This window comes from Rhinoderma darwinii, chromosome 1 (assembly GCF_050947455.1).
Source record: "Rhinoderma darwinii isolate aRhiDar2 chromosome 1, aRhiDar2.hap1, whole genome shotgun sequence".
Taxonomy (NCBI): domain Eukaryota; kingdom Metazoa; phylum Chordata; class Amphibia; order Anura; family Rhinodermatidae; genus Rhinoderma; species Rhinoderma darwinii.
Genome location: NC_134687.1, coordinates 221,516,950 through 221,533,960, shown reverse-complemented (window position 1 = coordinate 221,533,960; position 17,011 = coordinate 221,516,950). Strand labels below are relative to the sequence as shown.

The 17,011-nt window shown below is 38.0% G+C and overlaps 1 protein-coding gene across 1 annotated transcript in view; it reads right to left on the bottom strand.

Moving 5' to 3' along the window:
- The window catches only part of DNAH6 (dynein axonemal heavy chain 6), a 371,264-nt gene that overhangs the window by 78,058 nt on the left and 276,195 nt on the right, over positions 1-17,011 (bottom strand). The window contains exons 60-64 of the mRNA XM_075861785.1: positions 15,521-15,700; positions 7,599-7,832; positions 6,053-6,188; positions 3,342-3,484; positions 1,015-1,205 (exon numbers count right to left, since the gene is read on the bottom strand). Of these exons, the coding sequence (XP_075717900.1) occupies positions 1,015-1,205; positions 3,342-3,484; positions 6,053-6,188; positions 7,599-7,832; positions 15,521-15,700 (884 nt within the window). The remainder of the gene's footprint in view (positions 1-1,014; positions 1,206-3,341; positions 3,485-6,052; positions 6,189-7,598; positions 7,833-15,520; positions 15,701-17,011) is intronic.

Here is a 17,011-nt window from a genome sequence, read left to right as displayed (position 1 = left end):
ATTTTCTGTTAAAATGAAAGGGGAATTCTGGCAAACAAATACGTTTCAGATTTTATTTAACCGCTTCCCCCTGATGCATTCTGGGCCCTAATGACCAAGCAATTTTTTTCGTTTTCCCATCATCCCATTCTAAATGCTATAATTTTTGTATTTTCCCGTCTACATGGCTGTATGAGGATTTGTTTTTTGCGGGTTGATTTGTATTTTACAATGGCACTATTTTGGGGTATATCAATTTTTTTTTATTAACCTTTATTAATTTTTTTTGGGGGGGGGGATACTGAAAATACAAGATGTTAAAGGGGTTTTCCTGTCCCTAAAATAGAAATGAATAAAAATGAAGGGAAGCAGCACTCGTACAAGCACTGCGGTCCCTTCAAAACAGATCATCAGCGTGGGTGGCGGGAGTCGGACCCCGACCGATCACATATTGATGGCCTATCCTGAGGATAGACCATACATTTTTAGCAACTGGAAAACCCCTTTTAGATTTGTAAGTCTTTATACAAGGCATAGTAGAGTAATCTGATGCACGGGATTAGGGGGTCCATGGAGGCGGTGACCAGTGCAAGTTGTCTCCATCCTCTAATGGTGGTAGTAAGCTTGAATACGGCTGTATCTTTTTATAGGTTTTGCACCAAAAGAAAACCAGACTCAAGCGGCTTTTATCAGCCCTATCTCCTAAAAAAAAAAGTGGGTACAGAAGGAGGGAGATGGGCACTCTTTGCCTGGAATCGGAGCCTGTAGTGGTATGTATCAACTCATGTAAGGGGCTCCACTAGTTTAGCTTTATTAAAGCATCATACAAATCCCTTATTCGAAGGACAAGTTCAGAAATAGCGGATTTGCGGATTTGCAACACAGTACTGTACAGTACAATAAATGTGGATGGGGTTTTCGCAAGATGTGACTTTTAACAAAGTGACAGGTTCCCTTTAAATCATATAACATATTAACAGAACTTAAAGTAACAGGCAGTCATATAAAATTGGTTAAAATGTAAATCTGGTTTACCGTTCTGAATATCCCTTTTCTTTTGCAAATCTTTGAAATGCTCCCATTGGGTCTGATCCAGTGCTTAATATAAAGATTAATGGTGTCGCGGGTGACATGTCTTGGTAAAGAGTAGCAAGATCGACAGGAGGGTTCTCAATGAATTTCTTCCCCAAATTATTAATCACAAACTCTGTGATAGCGAAAACAACCTAAAATTTTAATGTAATTCAAAGAATTACAAAAAGAAGTTAATAATTCTGTAAAATACTTAGTAATGATACGAAGAAAATCAATCTACTCAATGATATGGATGTTGAAAGCTTTAAGCGTGTTCATACTGAAAATACTAGATGTTAAAGGAGTTTTCCTGTCCCTAAAATAGAAATGAATAAAAATGAAGGGAAGCAGCGCTCGTACAAGCACTGCGGTCCCTTCAAAACAGATCATCAGCGTGGGTGGCGGGAGTCGGACCCCGACCGATCACATATTGATGGCCTATCCTGAGGATAGACCATACATTTTTAGCAACTGGAAAACCCCTTTTAGATTTGTAAGTCTTTATACAAGGCATAGTAGAGTAATCTGATGCACGGGATAAGGGGGTCCATGGAGGCGGTGACCAGTGCAAGTTGTCTCCATCCTCTAATGGTGGTAGTAAGCTTGAATACGGCTCTATCTTTTTATAGGTTTTGCACCAAAAGAAAACCAGACTCAAGCGGCTTTTATCAGCCCTATCTCCTAAAAAAAAAAGTGGGTACAGAAGGAGGGAGATGGGCACTCTTTGCCTGGAATCGGAGCCTGTAGTGGTATGTATCAACTCATGTAAGGGGCTCCAGTTTCTTCTATGTCTGCCCCTGAGTACTAAAGAGGTAAAGTATTTGCAATGTTACTCAATATTATATGTATGTATGTCTAGATCTAATCTGTTATTAGACTTCAAAGTTGTACAATTTACCTAATATAGTGGCTTTAAATGAATAATATAAGTTAAATGTTAAACTATGTACAGTATATTTCCAAAAGCAATATACTCAATTTAATAAATTATATAATTGAAAGCAATAAGTGTGCCTAAGTAACACAAATTTGCTAAGGTATAGAATTGTTGACGCTGATAGCGTGAACTTACATTTGAATCTATATTTGTATTTATACATAAAGATTATTATTATCATTTAGGAAAAACTGAATGTATTTCCTTCAGTAAAACAATTGTAGAAGTATTAAATGCTGTTTAAAGAAGTTAAACTTCTAAAAGCCTGGGTATAAAATATGCTAAAATGTTCCTTCATTTGTTTGCTGAAGTACATGAATGTTACCAATTATCTAATCCTAGGCCTTGCAATTAACTGGTAATTAAAGCAAGTATTGTAACACAAACAAATTACAAGAAGTGCAGTAGTAGAATTGATTTCATTATAGCAGTGCGAACAGTGTTTTCATTTCAGCAGAGCAAACAGATTAGTTTCCAATAATGTATAATGAATGGAGGCAAACGTAGGAAAATGCATAATAAAAAGCTATGAAAGCAGTAGAATGGTAACATTAAAGAGGACTTGTCACCTCTACTGGCATGTCGGTTTTAGTAAATAATTGTATTCCGCTAGAAATAAAAATTCTGGAGCATCTTCTTTTGAAATTCCTCCGTTATTCCTCCTAGAAATGTATGCATAGATTGACAAATGGGTGTTACCAGTTGGGGGGGGGGGTGTCTCTACACAGACTGACAATGTCCAATTAGTGTTGACAGAGTGAGACTGTAGGCACACACCCTGTTGAAAATATGTTCCAGAATTGTTAGTTCATGGGCAATACAAGTACTTACTAAAATAGACATGTCAAGAGAGATGACAGGTCGTCTTTAAGGCTCAAGTACATGACTGTATTACGACTCTGATCAGGCTCTGGAGACATAATACAGCATCCATATAAGTGTACGGCGTCATAATGTACCTTTGTATGCCTCCGATTTCATACGAAGGCATAAAGAGTATTTTTTCTGTTCATACGGAGTCCAAAGGAAAAAAATCATGCCATGTTTCAACGGATACAAATGCACATGACCAGTGTATGGGCTCTTATAACTGAACTCTGACTTTAAGTCACATTATTTATGTGCACGACGGGTACTTTTCTCTAACTGAACAAAGTCCAATGGCATTACATACAATGTGAATACTTGCAAGCCTTGACTTTCTGCGATGAGTCCACACAATAATGGTTATGAGAACTAATATTTATGCATCTAGGTACTTTGCATTACGAGGCTCTTCCAATGTTTACATGAAACAGTACTGGATAGCTTTTCTCTTCTATTTCTAATTTTCGAATCTTCAATTACTTACCTTCTCTTCCATCACACTTTTAACAAGAATCAACTTCTGGAATAAGTTGAGCTCCTCTTCCCATGTCCCGGGTGTTTCGTCAGTAGATGTCTGTAAGTTATAGCCATCCCAAGAACTGGGGTTTATCTGAACTTCAAGAGCCCCTGGCAAATTCAGAACAAAAATTGAATGCTAAAGGCTACGTCATAAAAGAGTATAACATTGACAGAACATTGGGGTGGATGTTATAGAGAGAAAATGTGCAGTTATGGAAACCAGCAGAGGGAAGGAACAGCGTTACATACATTATTATTATTATTATTGGTTGCACTGCGTCTTATATATATATCTACAGCTGCCTAAGGAGGGATTGAGATTTTTTTGTTACAATAGATACACTTTAACCTCTTCAGGACCAAGCCATTTTTGGACTTTTTGATTTTTCATCTCAACTTTACCGGAACTAATAACATTTTTATTTCTGCCTCAACACAACAATATAAATTCCAATTACTTTGAAGGAAAATATGTAGTTTGTGCATTTTGGGGTACGTATAAGTTAGCATTTCAATTTAACAAATTACATTTTGTTGGGAAAAAAAAGCAAAAAAATGGAAAACCATACATCTTTTTAATACAATATAGCAGTCCCAGGCTATCTCAATTGTAACGTCATCCTCAACGATCATTGGCACAAGGGGGCCCCCCTTGTACAGTGTCACAATCAGGTTGGATCGTGGCAAAATGTCGGGATCTGAGTTTTACAACAGAAAATGAAGAAAATGAAGAAGGTAGGTAGCACTCAGAAAGTGGAGGCAAATCACCAGGGGTCCATCTCCAATCCCGGTAGTTACCGTTGAAGTGCAGCTGTCCTTCAATTGGTGATTGCACTGGCACATCACATAGTTAAGGTGCCCTAACTACCTAAGGGTCTGGATGTACTATTCCGTCAAGGTGTGGGCAAGGTTTAAACCTTTAATTAGCCATGCTTTACCTAAACACGGTTTGTGATTAATTCCCAGTGTTGAATCCTATACGGTGCATTTGTGACAAACAAACATTTTGATTGGTGTGTTTGATGAAAATATAAGTGGAGAAAGTGTTTTGAGTTCATTTCCTAGATAAGACTGCTGGAATTTATAATAATAAATAAAATGTTCTAAAAAAAACCGACTAGGTAATGTTTTCTTAACCCATAACCTATAAGGTTGGCATCTCATTGAACTACCACAATCAAATTAAAGTACTTTTATGCCTTAAACTTCCATCTTCTAGAACAACAGGGTGACATTTTTCTTTTTCAATCTTGATAAAATTATTTTCTCTTTCCTCCCAAAGGAACACAGAAATAAATATGTAAATCTCATCTAATTACATAGTTCTGTGGAGGATATCAAGATTTCAAGATGTCACTAGCATTAAAAAAAAATACAAAATTATAATAAGTTGCATTGAATTTCTTTAACGTTTTATTTCAATTTAATAGAGTACCAAATCCAATTAAACTGATTGGAAATGAAATAGCTTCATTTGCTCTCCAGAGAGATGCAAGTATCATAAGTACAATGGGGGTGAGCATTGATAGCAACTAGCTTTTGTTTTTCACTAATAGAAACTGGGCAACTTTTTATATTTTCTTAAATACATTGCTATCATCCATACAGTATTGGACTGTGGTTCCTTAAATGCACAAGATAAAATTATTAAGAGTGTCCCCTCTATGGTCTGTTGTTCTTATTGGAGACACAAATTATATAGTTGAATGGTTATTTGTGATAGATTCTAAAACATGAACCCCATCAGTAAATAATCTGCCCACCTGTCAGCTGCTGGAACTCATGGGCTCTGTTCTCATGACACAACTTGGGTCCATCAGTGGATCCCTAGGTGAGCCAGTCCAACCATGCTTCCATTATGTGATTGTTTAACTTAAAGGGTCTATTATTGTTTTAGCAAATAAAGGTCATTCATTGGATAAAGAAAAGTTATACAACATTCCAATATAATTTCTGTATCACTTCCTCACGGTTTTTAAGATCTCTGCTTGCAGTTATTCAATGGGAACTGCCATTATTTACACCGAGGGTATGGGATAAAAATCTTCCCTGGTCATGAGATGATCACACACGTGCATTGGTTTATTACAAGACACAGCTCTTATGACTATGCTGAAACTGTACACCAGGGTGTCCATCACATGACCAGGATTTTATGCACTGGAAGTACAGTAAACAAGTAAAGTAAAGAATGATATTGAATTACTGCAAGCAGAGATCTTAAAAACCACTCAGAGCCCCCACCGATCGCTTAAAAAAGTAGCAGAAGCGCTTGGAAAGTCAATGAGTCCAAACACCGCTCGCTCGGTTTTCCGAGGAAAGACGATCAGAAACAAATTCGGCACAAAACTCACCCGAGTGCTTCTGACGCTTTGTTTTAGCGATCAGTTGGGGTCTCAGTGCTCGGACCCTCACCCATCAAAGCTTCTGACATGTCACTAGTTTAGTTACCCTTTAACGCTTCCATAGAACTCTACATAATAACTGTGCTGTGGAGCAGGGCATGTGGTCCTGCTTCAGCTACATAGATAGCTTCCTTACAACATCCTGTACGTGAATAGAGCTGGTTTGATATAAAGTAGTCTGTTTTGAAGAGGTCTGTCCTCTTACAGCTATATTTTACATTTTATCACAATTTATAATAATAAATAATAATATATGTATATTCACACTGACCTAAATGGATAACGATAGAGGACGATAATATATCTACTTTTAATCCTTTAAAACAGGGAAGAATCTCTTCTAGGTCACAACAACTATTCCAAAGTACATCAGTAAGCCAGGGAACGTCTGGTTTATTTGGACGCTCCTAATAAAGAGAAAAAAAGGAATCATAATAATCATCTATTTGTAGAATTGTAAAATAATGTATTCCCTAAACATAAGGTTGAGAACTTTCGAAAGGTTCAATGACTGTATAGAACATTTAATTTTTACTTTAAAATATGAGAACTTTTTTTAATGTGAAACTAGACACGGCTATATAATCTAGATTAGACAATTTTTCTGGTATATATTTCAAATAGATCAGGGCAAAGATATTTAACAAATATCAGAATGATCTTCCTATGCAAAATTGATTTGATTGTGACGAAAAGTCCACAAGTAAGAAAGTCCATTGTTTAAAATGCTACAATCCCCTTTATTGTAAGGGTATGTTTACAAGAGGAAGATTTGTTGCAGAAATTTATGCGGATGAAAATCGGTTCTATACATGTGAATGGGGTTATTTCTGCGGCATGTGCATGGATTATTAAAACCCCATGTAGATGAAATTTGCGCAACAAATCTGCCACATGAACATATCCTTAGAGGACAAGAATGATTTCTAATCTTGTCTGATAAGGGTTGAATTAGATAAATTTTAACCTGTTTGAAGAAATAGTCTCTTTCTTTCAGTTCCATTATGGGCACATAGAAAACATTAAATGTAAAAAATTTCATATATTTCAGTTCACACTAGGCTTTACACTGCTTCATCTCTGGCTAGGAGGCAGCTTGCTCCAGCAGAAACCTACCCCCACTACTCTGTCTATAATGGAGAACAAGAAAAACCAAGTCATCCTTACTTCGCCACAGCTAAACCCCACCGATTTCTGCTTCCAGCCAACTAATGAGTGGACCAAGAGGTGAAGAATCAGTTTCTCTGCTAGATTTTTAAAATACTCTATTTCTAGAGATTTTTTTAAAATTTTTGTTTCATCCCTTCCCTTACTCCCATCCATTGGTTAAACTTGATAGACATATTTCTTTTTTCAACCGTACTAACTATGTAATTTTGTAATATGGTTTTAGTGACCCTTTATATAGGCTGACTACTTGTAGCTATCCGATTGTAATACTGCAAATACTATGATCCCTACAAAGAACATTAATAGACCATCAATAGATGAAAAGCTGCAGATGCCCAAATGTCAATCCATAATGTTTTATAAACCAGTAATCTGCTGAAATCTATTATGTTCTTGCATAATCTCAGACACCAAAAAAATATATATATTAAAGTATAGCGGATATTTTTCTGACATCATGCTCAGCCAGAACATTCAAAAGGTATTCATAAAATTGTCTCATTATGGGTTTATGGTTTGATGTGAAGATTAGGCTTATCGCTGTATTTACATGAAACCTTTCAGCCTTTAGGCTATAGTTTCTGATTCCGGCTATTGAGACAAAATTACATCTAGATTTATCTGCACTAAAAGCATAGAGATCCCACCTTATCTAAGCCTGCAGCCCCTCGGAGGAAGAAATTCCATTCTGAGTCAATGATTTCTCCTTTCTGTCGCATGATCTCTATGCAGAGCATAAAACTGTAGATAAGCTTGTGCTGTTCAAAGAGACCTCGTGAAACATTGGTGTAAGCTGAGAAAAGAGTTTGGGTGAGCAAGGTTGCCAGGCGAATATTGAGATCGTTACTCTTCTCAGCAGTCTCAATTGTCGTGTTAAATAACTGCAAAGAGAGGACAATGAAATAATTCACAGATATCACAGAATTCAGCAGCATTTCAAAGCAATAGGTCAAAAATGAGTTAGCGCATCTCCTGTTATACAATTAATTAGATTTACTGCTTGAAATGTAAATCTCCCAACTGGAAATTGAGCATAAAGAGCGGGTAGTCCTGTATCCAAAGCAACTGTCGCAAACCAGAAGCCTCACCTACAAAGCCCCTATTACAGAACCATCTGCTTCTCCTGCTTAATCTCCCACTAAGAGATCTATACTTTGATGACATTATAGGCTATGTTTATCTTTGAATGTTTTTTTATGAAATCAATGTTTTTTGTGATTGTAAGCACTTTTTGAATTGACTTTTCTTAATTTTTAATATATACAAAAAAATACAAGTATATTCTGCAGGCTTAGACCCAGAACAGAGGTGTATGTTTAGCGTATGGATCGACCCTATAAGTGAGGTCGCCTTGTCGTGGCAGGTGGGCTCACACAATTTGATAAGAATCTCACTATTGTAAGTAGATTCAGCAGTAATGTATATTTATTTATATATAGTGTTTTAGGTGGCATTGGTCTTTGCAGAGTGCTGTCGCTATTTTCTTGTATATTGTTTGCAGTCACGGGCATACTTGCACCATTACACGTTCTTTTTAATTTTGCTGGAATGTGCAGACCATATTTGCGTATTTTTACTTTATAAGATATAGATTCTATGTATCCTGCATAAATAGAGACTGTATCACTCTCTCTTAGCTGATTCCGTCAGTTTAGCTGAACTGATGGCTCGGCTGAGAGCGGGTGCTGTGTCTCTGACATACAGGCACCACCTAATAACGATAAAATCTAAGTTGAATAACTTAAATGTGATTGATATTAGGTGTTTGTTTTTTTTAAAAGCTTTACAATTTATTAAAAATATAATTTTATACTGCTTAACATAAATAGTGAAGAAAGTACCAGGAAAACATCATGGACTCAAAATTAGTACAAGATAGAAAAAGTATTTACAAAGTGGAATGATCTAAGTTATTTTCCATGTGTGATTTTTTTAAATTTACGAATCTGTGCAAATTCTTTAGAAATAAAGTCACCGTGCATCATTAGCTACATAAAGAATCATTACATAGGGGGTGGCGACCTTTTTATCACAAAATTATAACGTGAAGCACCTGCCACAGGAAAACCTTAAAAGCACCTTAAAAGTAGCTTCTACTATGACAATTAGTAGTGGATTGTTAGAGAGACATAAGTTGGTGCTCTATGATAAGCTATTATAACAAGGTGACCCAATTACTGTTCTTGCATGCCCCTGTAAACACCAAATGCTGCTTTTAAATAGTGGTTTTATTTCTTGAAGGAAAAATGCTGTTCAGCCCTACCTGGGTTAAATTTCACTAGCCACAAGTTGGGTAATGAAGCAGGACAATGATAGGAAGCACAAAAGCAAGTCCACCTCTGAATGGCTCAAAAGAAGCAAAATGAACCCCTCAGGACCAGCCAATTTTGGGTTTCCAGGGCCAAACGATTTATATAATGTTTTTATCTACGCATTCAAATAGCTAGAACTTATATAATATTTTTCCTCAACGAAGCTTTATGAGGACTTGTTCTTTGCAAGACGAGTAGTAGTTTTTATTGGTACCTTCTTAAAGAGGCTCTGTCACCAGATTTTGCAACCCCTATCTCCTATTGCAGCAGATCGGCGAAGCAATGTAGATAAGAGTAACGTTTTTGTTTTGTTTTTTAAAAACGAGCATTTTTGGCCAAGTTATGACCATTTTTATATTTATGTAAATGAGGCTTTCTAAAGTACAACTGGGCGTGTTTAAAGTTAAAGTACAACTGGGCGTGTATTGTGTATGTACATCTGGGCGTTTTTACTTCTTTTACTAGCTGGGCGTTGTGAATAGAAGTATCATCCACTTCTCTTCACAACCCCCAGCTTCTGGCAGTGCAGACACAGCGTGTTCTCGAGAGATCACGCTGTGACGTCACTCACTTCCTGCCCCAGGTCCTGCATCGTGTCGGACGAGTGAGGACACATCGGCACCAGAGGCTACAGTTGATTCTGCAGCAGCATCAGCGTTTGCAGGTAAGTAGCTACATCGACTTACCTGCAAACGCCGATGCTGCTGCAGAATCAACTGTAGCCTCTGGTGCCGATGTGTCCTCGCTCGTCCGACACGATGCAGGACCCGGGGCAGGAAGTGAGTGACGTCACAGCGTGATCTCTCGAGAACACGCTGTGTCTGCACTGCCAGAAGCTGGGCGTTGTGAAGAGAAGTGGATGATACTTCTATTCACAACGCCCAGCTAGTAAAAGAAGTAAAAACGCCAAGATGTACACACACAATACACGGCCAGTTGTACTTTAACTTTAAACACGCCCAGTTGTACTTTAGAAAGCCTCATTTACATAAATATAAAAATGGTCATAACTTGGCCAAAAATTCTCGTTTTTAAAAAAAAAAAAAATCGTTACTCTTATCTACATTGCAGCGCCGATCTGCTGCAATAGGAGATAGTGGTGGCAAAATCTGGTGACAGAGCCTCTTTAAGGTACATTTAATTTGTTTGATTTTTATCATTCTTTTCATGGAAGGAATGGGCCAAAACCAGCAACTCTGCTATACTTTTTTTGTTGTTTTTTTTAACACTGTGTGCGATGTGGTTTAATAGGTTAAACTTTTTTTTTTACTGGTCGTTACGATTGTGGCGATATCATATATCAATTATTCTCATTTTTTAGTTAAATATTATGTTAATGAAAAAATTTTTTTTTGTTTTTTTTGGGGGGGACGACGACTTATTTATTTTATAAAATCTTATTGGACTTAATTTAATTTCTTTTATTTGTCCCATAATAGGACTTGAAGCTGCGATCTACTGATCGCTTACATATTGTTTTGGAATACTTGGTATTCCAAAGCATTATCGACCTGTGTAAAATTTATTTTAGAAATTTGTCCTGACGTTTTCTGAATGACAAATATTAACCCCCACCCGCATGAGTCAGTAACTATACGTCGTCGCGGGAGGTTACTTCCCGCATGAGGACGTATAGTTACTGAGTTGTTTCTGCGACAGTGTGCACTGGGTAACGGGAGGTCATCTGTCGCCGACAGCTGACACCACACTCTTTCCTTTACCGCTGATTTCGGCGAATTAACCCCTTAAATGCGGCAATTGGTTTTAGGGGTTTCTAGGGGTTTCTAGCATATCGGCAGACCCCGGTCTGAAATCACGGGATTTGCCGATAGTTAGCATGGCAAACGGAAGCCAAACAATGGCCTCCGTGTCTGCCCTGGGCAGAAGCCCGGCTGATCCTGATAGGCTTCCTGTCAGTGTCGTTCCCGATGCACACTGTCGGCGACAAGGTGTGCATCGGGAACTGGGAGGTCAGCTGTCCCAGACAGCTGACACTGCAGTGTTGCCGATCAGCGGCTCATCGCCGCTGATTTTGGCAATTAACCCGTTAAATGCGGCTTTCGATTGTGATCACCGCATTTAGGGAGTTTGTAGCACATCAGCAGCCCCCATGCAATTGTGGGGGTTTCTGATGCTTGTGATGGCATCCAGAGGCCAGACAACAGCCTCCAGGTCTGCCATGTACGGAAGCCTATGAGGATCAGCCTCCTCATAGACTGACTTACTGTCAGAGTGACTGTGACGTCACACTGACAGTTGGAATACATTACACTACCAGGTAGTGTAGTGTAGTGTATTCTAGCAGCGATCATAGCCGCAGGTAAAAAAAATAAAGTGTAAAAAAAAAGTTAAAAAAAGTTAATAAAAATGTTTTATAAAAGTGTAAAAATAAAAGTTTTTTATTATAGGAAAATAAATGAAAACGTTAAAAAAAAAAGTACACGTATTTGTTATCACCCCGTTTGTAACGACCCAAACTATCAAACTATAATGTTATTTTTCCCGCACGGTGAACGCCACAGCCAAAATAAACGTAAAACTATGTCAGCATTGCTATTTTTTGGTCACCACCCCTCCCAAGATATAGAATAAAAAGTGATCAAAAATTCGAATTTACCCCAAAATAGTACCAATAAAAACTACAACCCGTCCCGCAAAAAACAAGACCTCCCACAGCTTTTTTGACTACGAGTTACGGCTCTCAGAATATGGTTTCTCAGAAAATAAATTATTTTATAGAAACGTCATTTTATTGTGAAAACGCTGCAAAACATAAAAACAACTATATACATATGGTATCGCCGTAATCGTACCAACCCCCAGAATAAAGTAAAATGTAATTATTGCGCACGGTGAACGCTGTAAGAAATAAAGAATTTAAAATGCCAAAATCGCTGTTTTTTGGTCACCTTAGCTCTAAAAAAGATGTAATAAAAAGTGATCAAGAAGTTGTATTTACCATAAAATGGTACCAATAAAAGCTACAGCTAGTCTCGCCAAATATAAGCCCTCACACCGCTCAATCGCCCAAAAATAAAAAAGTTCTGGCTGTCAGAATGTGATGATACAAAACAATAAAAATTTTTTAACAAATAGTCTTTTCTTTGTAAAAGTAGTAAAATATAAAAAAACCTATATAAATTTGGTATCATGGTAATTGTATTGAAACGCAGAATAAAACTAAAGTTGTCGTTTTTACCGCACGGTGAAAGACGTATAAACAAAACCCCAAAAACAATGGAGGAATCACAGTTTTTTCCAATTTCAGCCCGCAAATTATTTTTTTTCAGTTTTCCAGTACATTTTATGGTACTTTAAATGGTGTTAATAGAAACTACAGCTGTTCCCGCAAAAAATAAGCCCTCACACTGCTCTATTGATGGAAAAAAAAAAGTTATGGAAGGCGGGGAGTGAAAAAAGAAAATGAAAAAGCAAAAAAGGATCAGTCCTGAAAGGGTTAATTAATTTCTAATAAAAAAAACATTTATGACCACATGTGCGGTATTGCCGTACTCGGTAGAAATTGCCTTACAAATGTTGTGGTGTTTTTTCTCTTTTATCCCTTGAAAAAAGAAAAAAATTCAACATTTTAGTGGACAAAAATGTTGATATTCATTTTCACAGCCTAATTCCACTAAATTCTACAAAAACCCCTGTGGGGGTCAAAATGCTCACTATACCCCTATAAAAATTCCTTGAGGGGTGTATTTTCCAAAATGGGGTCACTTTTGGGGGGTTTCCACTGTTTTGATCCCTCCAGGGCGTTGCAAACCCGACATGGCACTGAAAATGAATCCAGCAAAATCTGCGCTCCAAAATCCAAATGGCACTCCTTCCCTTCAGACCACTGTTGTGAGTCCAAACATAAGTTTATGACCACATATGAGGTATTGCCGTAATTGGGAGAAATTGCTTCACAAATTTTGGGGTGCTTTTTCTCCTTTATTCCTTGTAAAAATGAAAAAATTCAATGTTTCCGCAGAAAAAAAGGCGAATTTCATCTTCACAGACTAATTCCACTAAATTCAGCAAAAAAAAACTGTTGGGTCAAAATGCTAACTATACCCCTAGAAAAATGCCTTGAGGGGTGTAGTTTCCAAAATGGGGTCACTTTTGGGTGGTTTCGACTGGTTAGGTACCACAAGACCTCTTCAAACCTGACATGGTGCCTAAATATATTCCTAAAAAAAGGAGGCCCCAAAATCCACTGGGTGCTCCTTTGCTTCTGAGGCCTGTGCTTCAGTCCATTAGGACACTAGGGCCACATGTTGGATATTTCTAAAAACGGCAGAATCTAGGCAATAAATATTGGGTTGCGTTTCTCTGGTAAAATATTCTGTGTTACAAAAAAAAAATTATTACAAATGAATTTCAGCAAAAAAAAAATCATTTGTAAATTTCACCTTTACTTTGCCTTAATTCCTGTGAAACGCGTAAAGGGTTAAAATACTTTCTGAATGCGGTTTTGATTACTTTGAGGGGTGCAGTTTTCAAAATGGGGTGATTTATGGGGAATTTCTAAGGGCAAAGCCACACGTGGCGGAATTGCTCTTGAATTCCGCTGTGGACACTCCGCAGCGTTAATCCGCAGCGGAGCCGTTTCTCCATTGACTTCCACTTCTATTTAGTAGGGTTCGTTTAGACGAGGCTGAAAATTCCGCTGTGGAGCATAGGTTGCAGTGCGGAATTTGGTGTCCGCAGCATGCAATGGATGTTGCGGAGTTGTGGCGGACTGGTTGCGGACTCATGGCGGAATTTCTCCATTGACTTCAATGGAGATTCTAATTTCCGCAATGAAGTCCGCAGCTGTCATGCACATGTTATGTGTGCTGCGGATGCGTCTTGCTTTTTTGACATGACATTTCTTCATTCTGGCTGGACCTATGTATTTCTAGGTCTACAGCCAGACTGAGGAAGTCAATGGGGCTCCCGTAATTACGGGAGCGTTGCTAGGAGACGTCAGTAAATAGTCACTGTCCAGGGTGTTGAAAGAGTTAAGCGATCGGCAGTAACTGTTTCTGCACCCTGGACAGTGACTACCGATCCCAATATACAGCAACCTGTCAAAAAAATAGAAGTTCATACTTACCGAGAACTCCCTGCTTCTGTCTCCAGTCCGGCTTCCCAGGATGACGTTTCAGTCTAAGTGACGGCTGCAGCCAATCACAGGCTGCAGCGGTCACATGGACTGCCGCGTCATCCAGGGAGGTCGGGCTGGATGCCGAAAGAGGGACGCGTCACCAAGACAACGGCCGGTAAGTATGAAATTCGTTTACTTTCACTAGGGAAAGTGCTGGCCCTTCTCTCTATCCTGCACTGATAGAGAGAAGGGAAGCACTTTTACCGCAGTCCGCAGCAGCTAGTCCGCATCAATTTACTGCACATTTTGGGCAGATCCGCCGCAGAATCTACAACGCAGATTCTGTGCGGCATTGATGCGGACAGTTGCGGAGGAAATCCGCCACGTGTGGGCATGCCCTATTATAGAAGGCCCTCAAAGCCACTTCAGAACTGAAACTTTTTTGAAAATATGAGAAATTGCTTCTAAAGTTCTAAGCCTTGTAACGCCCTAGAAAAATAAAAGGATGTTAAAAAACGATGCAAACATAAAGTACACATATGGAATATATGAAATAGTAACTATTTTGTGTAGTATTACTGTCTGTCTTACAAGTAGATACATTTAATTTTAGAAAAATGCTAATTTTTGCACATTTTCAAGTTTTTCACAATTAAATACTTTTTTTTCACTAACATAAAGTACAACATGTCATGAGAAAACAATCTCAGAATCGCTTGGGTAGGTAAAAGCATTCCAAAGTTATTACCACATAAAGTGACACGTCAGATTTGAAAAAATCATCTGTGTCCACAAGGCCAAAACAGGCTGCGTCCTAAAGGGGTTAATAAATTTATCAGACTCATTTGTTTCTGTATTTTTTTTACATTTAAAACATAGAGTGTTAAAGGTTATCTTAATGCAATTCTGGAACTAAAAGGACATACTGATAAATGGAGCACCAAACATAATAATATAACCCCCGGAGAACCCCTTCACCTTTTTAGGGATCTGAATAAACAATATACACGCAAGCATTATATTAATCAGTGTCTGCTTTTCATCTGCAACAGAACATACTCCTATCACTAGGGTAAAAACAGACAGGTATGGAATACAGTTTCATACAGTGACTGATAAAAGCCTGGCTCAATGAAGAATGCTATATGCAGATAACGGGAATGAATACTTAACGTACTTGTTTGAAGTACTTCAATGAGAATTGATACATTGGATCTATTTCTGAGAGACTTGCAATGACAAAGTAGATGACGGATCCCTGGGTGGCAACTGTCCTGTACTTCTCTCGAGCTGTGTTTATCTTTTGTTCTGTGGCTTCGGCTTCTTGTAGTCTAGTTTTAATAGCTCCTGAAGTTATCTGAAATGGTAAGGGAAAAAATGACTTGAAAGTAACAATTTGCAAATATGACAAAGTGTCAAAGTTTAATAATACTCATAAATACTTATGCAAAATAATACAAAAGATAAATCAACTTAACCCCTTAATGACCAGCCTATTTTAGACCTTAATGACCAAGCTATTTTTTACGTTTTTGAATCGTCGCATTCCAAGAGCTATAACGTTTTTATTTTTGCGTCTACATTGCTGTATAAGGTCTTGTTTTTTGCAGGACAAGTTGTATTTTTTAATAGCACCATTTTGGGGGACATATTATTTATTGATTAACTTTTATTAACTTTTTTTTGGGGGGGGAACAGAAAAAAATCTGAAGTTTCGCCACTCTTTTTTGCGTCCTAAATCTATGCCGTTTACCGTGTAGTATAAATAACACAATAAGTTTATTCAGCGGGTTGTTACGATTGCAACGATACCAAATTTGTATAGTTTTTGTATGTTTTACTACTTTTACACAGTAAAAACGCTTTTTTTCTCAAAATTATTTGTTTTTGTGTCTCCATATTTGAAGACCCGTAACGTTTTTATTTTTTCGCCGATGCGGTTGTATGAGGGCTTTTTTTTGCGGGAAGACTTGTAGTTTTTATTGGTGCCATTTTGGAGTAGATGCGACTTTTTGCTCACTTTTTAATCACATTTTTTTAAAGTCAGGATTCACAGAAGATAGCAATTTTTCCGTCGTTTTTTATTTAATTTTTTACGACGTTCACCGTGCGGGTTAAGTAATGTAATAGCTTTACAGGGTCGTTACGGACGCGGCGATACCAAATATGTGTAACTTTTTAACTGTATTTTGTTTTTTTAATAGTAAAGCAGTTTGTAAGGGGAAAAAGTGGGTTTTTCATTTTTTTTAAATTAACTTTATTAAACTTTTTTTTTCACATTTTTACTAGTCCCATTAGGGGACTTCACTATGCGATGGTCCGATCGCATTTATAATACACTGCAATACTTTTGTATTGCAGTGTATTACTGCCTGTCCGTTTAAAACGGACAAGCATCTGCTAGGTCATGCCTGCGGCATTATCTAGCAGGCATTCATTACTGGCAGACCTGGGGGCCTTTATTAGGCCCCCGGCTGCCATTGGAGACACAGACACTCGGCGATCGTATCGCCGGGTGTCGGTGGGATGAGAGGGAGCTCCCTCCCTCTATCCAAAACCACTCAGATGCGGTGCTCGCTATTGAGCACCGCATCTGAGGGGTTAAACGGGTGAGATCGATACTAATATCGATCCCATCCGGCAGAGCAGGGACGCTCCCAGCCCTCAG